Source organism: Palaemon carinicauda, chromosome 44 (genome assembly GCF_036898095.1).
Source record: "Palaemon carinicauda isolate YSFRI2023 chromosome 44, ASM3689809v2, whole genome shotgun sequence".
NCBI classification, from domain to species: domain Eukaryota; kingdom Metazoa; phylum Arthropoda; class Malacostraca; order Decapoda; family Palaemonidae; genus Palaemon; species Palaemon carinicauda.
In genome coordinates, this window is record NC_090768.1 from 23,975,952 (window position 1) to 23,985,718 (window position 9,767).

General features: G+C 35.1%; 1 protein-coding gene across 1 annotated transcript; it reads left to right on the forward strand.

The window, feature by feature from the left end:
• The first annotated feature begins 368 nt into the window (after positions 1 to 368).
• Positions 369 to 3,337, forward strand: LOC137634354 (uncharacterized). Its single transcript, XM_068366752.1, has 2 exons — positions 369 to 1,553; positions 2,348 to 3,337. Exons 1-2 carry the CDS (start codon positions 369 to 371, stop codon positions 3,335 to 3,337), a joined length of 2,175 nt encoding a protein of 724 aa, XP_068222853.1.
• Positions 3,338 to 9,767: the final 6,430 nt, after the last annotated feature.

Consider the following 9,767-nt stretch of genomic DNA (forward strand, 5'->3'; position numbering starts at 1 on the left):
ATGTTGTAAATCCGTTGACTGTTTCCATTCAAAATTCTAAACGTAAAAGGCTTATTCTTGATTTAAGAGAAGTGAATAAGCATTTGTGGAAACAACCTGTAAAATATGAAGATATTAGAATTGCATTATCATTATTTAAAAGTAAGGGTTATCAAATTAAGTTTGATTTGACCAGCGCTTATCATTTTATTGACATCTATGAGCCTCACACAGAATACCTTGGGTTTTCTTGGATAAATAGGGAAGGAAAGACTAATTTTTACAAGTTTAATGTTCTCCCTTTCGGAATTTCAAGCGCCTGTTATATGTTTACAAAGTTGACAAGACCACTGCTGAAGAAATGGCGCGGTGAGGGAAAGTTTGTCACCATGTTCTTAGATGATGGATACGGTTGTTCGCAATCTCTTGATGGCGCAATTAAACTTAGCCAGCATATAAAAAATGATTTGTTGTCATCGGGATTTATCCCGAATGCAACGAAATGTATCTGGTCACCCACTCAGGTTCTGGAGTTTTTAGGTGTGATGCTTGATTCCGGAAACAGTTCGATATTTATCCCTGATCGAAGATTACTTAAGTGCATCAATACGATTTCAGAAATATTGAATAGTATTAAAGTACACAGGTACGTTCATGTTAAGAAAGTAGCGAGCTGTATTGGTCAAATTATCTCAATGAGTGTTGTCATAGGAAAAGTTTCTCAAATAATGACCCGGAATTTAAGTATTGACGTACTCGCTGCTAGTCACTGGGATCAGTATATAAAAATTTCTGATGAAAGTAAGAGACAACTAGAATTTTGGCAAATATCTCTGTCGGAACTGAATATAAAACATACCAATGTGTCTTTTCAATGCTCAAAAATTGTGTATTCTGACGCTAGTAGTACAGGGTTTGCTGGCTATGCAGTCAGTGCGAAAACTGGTATTTCATATGGTACATGGTCCATTGAAGAAAGTCTTAAGTCTTCGACATGGCGAGAATTGGTAGCTGTTTATCGTGTTTTACAGTCGTTAGGTCATATTCTGACTGGTCAGAGGGTGAAATGGTTTACTGACAATCAAGGGGTTGAAGCGATCGTATCGAAAGGTTCTATGAAGGTGGAATTGCAAAGTATAGCTATTGATATTTTTCGATTTTGTATTGCAAAGTCTATTTTGTTGGAAATGGAATGGATTCCTAGAACAATGAATGAAAAAGCAGATTATCTGTCAAAGATTATAGACATTGATGACTGGGGTATCTCATTTGAAATATTTGATATGATTCAGGCTAGGTTTGGAAATACACATATTGATTGGTTCGCTTCCGAACATAATGCGAAACTGAATTCGTATTATTCAAGATACTGGAGTCCCACGTGTAACGGTGTAGACGCTTTTTCAGAACATTGGGGAGGAAAGTTCGGATTATTTGTTCCCCCAATCACTGTCATAACACAGGTTATCAAGAAAATGGCCTTTGACAAAGCTGCTGGTGTTCTTGTTGTGCCTTGCTGGAAATCAGCTTTGTTTTGGCCTTTTCTTTGTCCAACAGGGTCATTTATACCAGAGGTAGTTGATTGGTTCGATTTACCAATTAACAGAGAGAATTATGTGTCTAGTAGGAGTGGAAAAGGTATGTTTGGAAATATTGATTTGAATTTCCGTATGTTGGCACTGAAAGTTGATTTTTCTTCAATAAGTTAGTCATTATTATATTTGCGGTGAATGTGAGGCTACGTCCCTCGTACGGGACTGCTTGTATAAAAGTTAAACTGTCTAATTTTTGGTTTTATGAAAATTGGCAAACTTGATACTGCATTCAAAACATAACTTTAAAGACGGAGATGCAAAATAGTCAGTGGTATTTGAAGCACACGCAGTATTGCGTAGGTGCAGTTTTATTTAAAAAAAAAAAAAAAGCAGTATTGCCGTGCTTGGAAGCGCAAGCAGCATTGCGGAGGCGCAGTTATAATAGAGGCAGTATTGCCGTGTTTGAATGCGCAAGCAATATTGCGGAGGCGCAGTTATAACAAGGCAGTATTGCCGTACTTGAGGTTGAGAGCGCAAGCAGTATTGCGGAGGCGCAGTTATAACAAGGCAGTATTGCCGTACTTGAGGTTGAGAGCGCAAGCAGTATTGCGGAGGCGCAGTTATATAAAGGCAGTATTGCCGTGTTTGAAAGCGCAAGCAGTATTGCGGAGGCGCAGTTATAACAATGGTAGTATTGCCGTGTTTGAAAGCACAAGCAGTATTGCGGAAGTGCAGGTATATTTGAATTGGTCTTTGAAAGTTTAAATGTATTATATTGAAGTTATGTCCAATTTCAGATTTATTAACAATCGACTTTACGTGTGTTTTTTCAGATCCATAGGACCAAAATTGATCAGCTCCCAGAAGTGATGGCGGGAAAAGTGCACCTACTTCCCGATTTGTTGAAGAAATCAAGGGCAGATTCTACCAGTTCAAAATATCATGGAGCGTTTGTGCGCTTTCAGAAGTGGGTATCATGCAACGGCTTGGGAAGTGGAGACGCTTTGCCCGCCAAATCTTTCATAGTAGCGATATATTTGGCTTCTTTAATTCAGTCTGTAAATTCACCTAGCCCAGTTATTGCTGCTTTCTATGCAATAAAATGGTACCATGACATTAACGGTCTATATTCTCCAACGAATTCAAAGTTAGTTGAAAATATTTTAGAAGCGGCCAAAAGAGTTTTGGGGAAACCAGTCGTTAAAAAAGAACCAATCACTGTTGATATCATTACATCTTTGTACAACAGACTATACGAATACAATAATATAAAAAATCAGAGAACAATTTGTGCATTTTTGATAGGCTTTTCTGGATTTTTGAGAAGTCGTGAAATATTAAGTATTAAGATATCTAACATTGTATTTCATACTACTTATATGGCCATTTTTATGGAAGACAGCAAGACTGACAAATATAGAGATGGTTCTTGGATAATGATTGCAAAAACAGGTACAAATATTTGTCCTGTAGTTAACACTGTGAAATTAATAAAATGGGCAAACTTGAATGGTGATGATTACTTGTTTTGTAATTTAAGTGCTACAAAAACTGGACATAAGGTGAGAAATGTTAACAAAAAGATGTCCTACACAAATCTTCGTGACATATTCATAAATGCATTGAAGCCTCATGTGTCAGATGTGAAAAAGTATTGTGTTCATTCTTTAAGATCTGGGGGAGCCACCGCAGCAGCTAACAATGGTGTCAAAGATCGTATGTTTAAACGACATGGTCGTTGGGCTAGCGAAACCGCAAAAGACGGTTACGTGAAAGATAGTATCGATGAAATGTTAAAAGTATCTCTAAGTCTTGGCTTGTAGAAGTATTGTATTTGTTCATTATATTGCTGATCCAAACATGTTTAAGATTTATTCATTACAAACGAAGGCCCCCGTTCTTTATATTCAGCAACGTCCGAGTGCTATACGAGCAGTCGTATCCAAATTCAATAAATTAAATTTGATTTGACTTGGTTTTATTTGTCCGTCCATACTGAGACATGGAGTATATACAGGAAATATAATTTTCCACGTTTGAATTTATGAATAAGAGGAAAATTAATTTCCTTGATGGATGGAATGTCCAGTAGGTGGCGTGTCAGTAAGTTTGCTCGGTTGGTCTTAGGTGGTGAACAAGTCATTCAGCTTCGGACGTTGGACTGAACGAACAAGCGTTTATAAAACAAACAAGAAATTAAATTGATGTTATTAAGCTTTTTGTTTGGATCAGCAAATTGTAGTTATCATGATTGTTTAAATGTAATGGTGTATGTATAAAGTCTAAATGCCTTGAGTAAAGGCACCGTGTTTCAGCGACGTCCGAGTGCTATACGAGCAGTCGTATCCAAATTCAATAAATTAAATTTGATTTGACTTGGTTTTATTTGTCCGTCCATACTGAGACATGGAGTATATACAGGAATTTCTGTATTTTTACATATTGAGCAAAGCTAGTCGAGAACTTAATGGAGAAATATCAGATGGTCTACTTGAGATCACGTTTTGACGCAGAAATTCATTCTTTTTATTTTGGTCGTTACTTTAACTATATACTTGCATCAGACTTATTTAACGTATTACTTCATTTTGACGCCTAAGATGTAGGCAGTTTATCACTATATTGTGACGCCTAAGGTGTAGGCAATTTATCACTATATTGTGACGCCTAAGGTGTAGGCAGTTTATTACTATATTGTGACGCCTAAGGTGTAGGCAGTTTATCACTATATTGTGACGCCTAAGATGTAGGCAGTTTATCACTATATTGTGACGCCTAAGATGTAGGCAGTTTATCACTATATTGTGACGCCTCAGATGTACTGTAGCAGCTTAGCACTATATTGTGATGCCTCAGATGAAGGCAGTTTAGCACTATATTGTGACGCCTCAAGATGTAGGCAGTTTAGCACTATATTGTGACGCCTCAGATGTAGGCAGTTTATCACTATATTGTGACGCCTCAGATGTAGGCCGTTTATCACTATATTGTGACGCCTAATATGTAGGCAGTTAATTACTATATTGTGACGCATCAGATGTAGGCAATTTATCACATTGCGAAGCCTCGGATGTAGGCAATCTTATAAATATATTGCGACGCCTCATAGGAAATTTACCGCTATATTGCGACGCTTCAGACATAGGAAATTTACCGCTATATTGTGACTCCTCAGATTTAATAGTTATATTGTGACACCTCTGGTGTTGGGAAATTTATATGTTGTGACACCTCAGTAGTAGGTTTGGAGTAATGCTGAAGTTTTTAGCGATGAATACAGCGAATTTTTTTTATCATGAAAAGTGGTTGGAAACTGGACAGCAAATGAATCTTTAAAATTAAACATGAAGAAGCAGGAGGCAGTCGACAGAATTATGTAAAGTACTTTGGCAATGTTTGAACGTTGTTCCAGATAAAAAATTTACGATTTTAATGCAAGTAGGTAGCAAAAAGCCAGATTTGGAAATCATAAAAAACCAAAGAATTTAAACTTGTACTGAATACACTGTTCAGATCATCAATGTGTGTAAGCCCAGAAAGAGTACAAAAGAGCGGATTTTTTGAAGTGTTGTCAACTAACATGGATGAATGGTCAATTCTTGCTTACATTTTTCAGGGTTATGGACTTGTGAGAGTTATTCATAATTTAGACTGTTTTGCTACTTTTAAAAATATGTTGAGGTTTTTAATCTCTAATATTGGTGTCCCGGTACAGAGGGAATTGATGCTTTAACTTGGTTTGGTGCTTTATACCAAAGGTTATTAATAAAATGGAGGTAAAAACTAAGTAGAATATTCCAGAGTGAAAGTCCTCTCCATCTTGACTGTTGATATTATCGAGGGAAACTTTATTGTTAAACTTTGAGTGTTTACGTAACAAAAGGTTTATTACACACGGCAAAGATAAAAAAGAAAAAAAATGGGAAATTTTTCGCCTAAATTTAACCTTGATATAGAAGGTAAGTTTTTTGAAATTATAAGTATATATGTACAATGTTTTATTTTTGGAATCTGCTTTCCAGGATCGTGAATGCAATGAAATGCCAGCAGTCGTCTTTAACGGTGGCATCTAATTTGGACAGGAAATTGGGGGACCTCAGTTTTCATGGGCATCTTCTATCATCGATAAATGACAGCACCGACAAGGCCTACAAAATTGTCTTTCAACAAAGAGAAACTTACAATAATGGTCACGAGCAAAGCGAAATGCCATTGTATGTTGCTTTATTTATGACGCTTTTATTAGATTCCGGTGCTTTAGTAATCTCCAGTGATCAAGCTATTTATGCCATAACGTGCATGCATGAAATGAGGGGTTACATAGATCCAACGGAAAATTCACTTGTTAAATCTTTGCAAGCACCTGTGAAACATTAAGCTGGTAGATCGGTGCATACAAAGGATCTTTTTAATAATATGGTGTTGCAGAATCTGTGCGGATTATATTTTCCTATATTGAAAAGCTTCTTTATTATTTTGATAGATCATTAAAGTTTTCTTATCTGAGATTTGGGGAATTAAGTTTATTGTAATTTGAAGATTTCTTAGTTGAACAGAAAAAAATGAAAATTCACCAATACTGTGAAGTTTTTGGAATCGGAAGTTGTCACAAATGCTTTTCCATATTTGATGTATTTTGCTTGATACAGAGGAAGCTGGAATGATTTTGTCCTTTGGTCGATTTATCTTTAAGAAGTTTTTCAAAAGCTCCTGTAATGTAACCAAACAGAATTTTTTGTTAAAACTGTGGCTACAAGTTCAAACATCGCAAACGATAACGTCAATGATAGGTGTCTTCATAGACATGAGTGTTGGTAGTCTGTTTCAAGTAAACATGTTTGTCAAAGGCTTCAAAAAGAGGTTAAATGTGTAAATCATTCAATCGGAACATTTATTTCTCTCTCCATTTCTTTCCTTCTCTCCCTTTCTTTGGTATTATCTAGGGTCAACCGGCACGGTGCGCTATAATGCAATTTAATGTTTTATTATGTTTATGCCTGTAGAGAATGCGGAGTGAAGTGAGGACTAGAATTTTTTCGCGTTACGAAGTATAGCGAAAAATAATTGTCCTAACGACATGTAAGCAGATCTTAAGTGTCTTGTTACTTAAGTTCAGTTGTTATGTAAGCAGTGGCCAATGAGAATTTAGTGTTGGGTGAAACGTATTCGATGTTTGAAGAGGTATTTAGTAAGTGGTCACTTTCTAGCGCACGCTAGCCCGAGCAAGTCGAATTTATTATTAATATTATTATCATGATTATTTATTAGTAGTACAAGAGTGAGGTTCCACCACTCAAATTTGGCTTGCTCTGCATTATTGCCGTGGATACACAGGTTTCCATAGTTTTTTCAAAACTTGAGATTTTGTTTTTTATCTATGGTTTTTCCTGGGCGGCAGAGGAGGCTTATATGTTAATTTGAAAGTTTGTTCATTTTGTTTTAAATATGCAGTGCTATATCAGTACAGAAGTTATTAGAATATGTGATGTTACATCTATATTGTTTCAAAAGTATGATTCATTGAAAAAATAAACCTGGTGTCAACCGGCACGGTGCGCTATAATGCAATTTAATGTTTTATTATGTTTATGCCTGTAGAGAATGCGGAGTGAAGTGAGGACTGCAGTATAAGTGCGGGACATACTGTGAAATAATCTAGTTTCAAACATAAATGCAAATAAAAAACTAGTTATTCCGAGACACTAAACATTAAGCCAACATAAGATAAAACCAAAGAAAAATACTATACCCCTTCAAATAAATACCATTTCCTGAATTCGATTGAACAACTGAGTAAAGAAGTGATATTGATACTTCCAAAATTTTACATCCATGGCATTTTGGAGTTCAAGTTTGATAAAAACACTAAATCGCTTATGCATATTTCTCTATTAAGTACTGTGTATTCTCTCTCTCTCTCTCTCTCTCTCTCTCTCTCTCTCTCTCTCTCTCTCTCTCTCTCTCTCTCTGAATGGGTTTTGACTGGAGACACATGGGTTATGTGCCTCTACCCACATTGGATTATATTCCGTGATTTCATGCTTCGACTCCTCGAATTATCCCTTCCGGATGGAACCCTAATTTGCTGTTTACCTTGACCCCCTAAACATGTATGTATTGAAGAGTATCAGTGACCATCAAAATTCATCACTTATCAGAAATTTCATTTACAATAAAAAAGTAACAATTTATTGATAGAATGTTAACGTATATGATTATAGAAATTTGCTTCATAATGTTATTTCCACTTCTGTGGTGATTGGTAAAAAAATAATCAATTTCATCTTATAGAATCAGAAAGACTTTATTAAAATTGAATTTTTAAGTACTTTTGATTTTTGCGGACAGAGTATAGAGTATTAAATAATGAAGGCTTTAACATGACTATATTCAGTTTTCTAGATGTTGATACTCATTCAAATTTCCTTGATAAAGTTCGTTACATCTTTAAAAACGAGAACCAAATTCATTGTGTTATGGTCATATGAAGATATAATGCAATATGTACGCTAGGAATTTGATTAAAAATATCTCAAACGACAATGAACAACAAGTGAAACCAACCGCTACTTTTGGAAATAAAATGTTGTTCAAAAGTGAATGCATGTACTGAGAATAATACAAGAATCTAGCAATGGTGGGTGGGGGAAGAGGTAATCACTAGCAATATTTTGAGCACAAGCACCATTTCTTCATATATAAACGATAAAGCATATTAATTATGAAATCGTTATAAAATGATTTCAACCAAAAATTTAAATTAAAGGTGAAATTCTATTTCTTGTATTATTAAATTTTGCTTCTTGGCGCTGACAATTAGACAAATAAGCTCTGGACGCACTATACCAACCGACCAAACCAACTTTGCTTTCCTCTCCTACAAATTGAAAGTATAATAGAAGTTTTATTCCAGCTGTTACCAAGTTGTGGAATGATCTTCCTAATCGGGTAGTTGAATCAGTAGAACTTCAAAAGTTCAAAGTTGGAGCAAATGTTTTTATGTTGACCAGGCTGACATAAGTCTTTTTATAGTTTATATATGACATATCTGTTTTTGACGTTGTTAATAGTTTATATAGGACATAGCTGCTTTGACGCTCTTACTGTTTTTAGAATGATATATTGTTAATTTATTCTCATCATTTATTTATTTCCTTATTTCCTTTCCTCACTGGGCTATTTTTCCCTATTGGAGCCCTTGGGCTTATAGCATCTTACATTTCCTACTAGGGTTGTAGCTTAGCTAGTAATAATAATAATAATAATAATAATAATAATAATAATAATAAAAGGATTAACTCTTTATCGACTACTGCATTATAAAGAATGCATGAATCTCTCGTTTACTCAATGATTACTGTTTCAATATTCAAGGCTCAGACAGAGCAGTACATAATTTATAATGCTTATTAATTAATTGTTAAAAACCCCCTTTTTTTAGCTTCCTCGTTCCCCTACAAGTAAACGACTTATCAAGGGTAACGGCTTACATGCATCACACTTAATAAAGTTCAGTTCCAGCTAGGAAATTATTTGATAAAACCTACCTCTACGATCGCAAATTTCCAAATTTTGACACAATTTAAAATGGAATATTTCAGATAAAGTCATCTAGTTTACATACATCTTACAAGTACCCAGGGCTGAATATAAATACACATCATCATTATCATCACCTACGCATACTGACGCAAAGGGCCTCGGTTAGATTTCGCCAGTCGTCTCTATCTTGGCCTTTTAATTTAATACTTCATTCATCATATACTTCACGCTTCATTGTCCTCAGCCACGCAGATCTGGGTCTTTCAACTCTTCTAGTGCGTTGTGGAGCACTAAACTAATTTTTATACAATTCAGAAATTTACTTGAAGTCTCACATACAAATAGCGAATGTAAAAAAAAAAAATCTTTCAGTAATATTTTCAATCCAGCATGGCCAATGTTAAGTTATATACAACTCGATTCGGAAATGCCTTGTCTGCGATAAGACCAGGCTGAGGTATATATAGAGATGAGCTTGCTAGTCAGGAAACGTGTCCACGAACATGTACACAGAGGAATTTGATGTTACACTGAAGCCAGTTTATTATTATTATTATTATTATTATTACTATTATTATTATCATTATTATTATTATTATTGTTGTTGTTTTGGGAGAATATTGTTAGTGATACATATATTTTGATTATGCAAACTCGCAGATTTTTGAGATACAAAGCCCGAAAAAAATATTACTTTACGTAAATGTGAGC

What these genes read in the sequence shown, in the direction of transcription:
- LOC137634354 (XM_068366752.1), top strand. Translation starts at nt 369, where the DNA reads ATGTTCTTAGATGATGGATACGGTTGTTCGCAATCTCTTGATGGCGCA. An exon ending in CAGGGTCATTTATACCAGAG is followed by an intron (nt 1,554 to 2,347) that starts GTAGTTGATTGG and finishes GTGTTTTTTCAG; the next exon opens with ATCCATAGGACCAAAATTGA.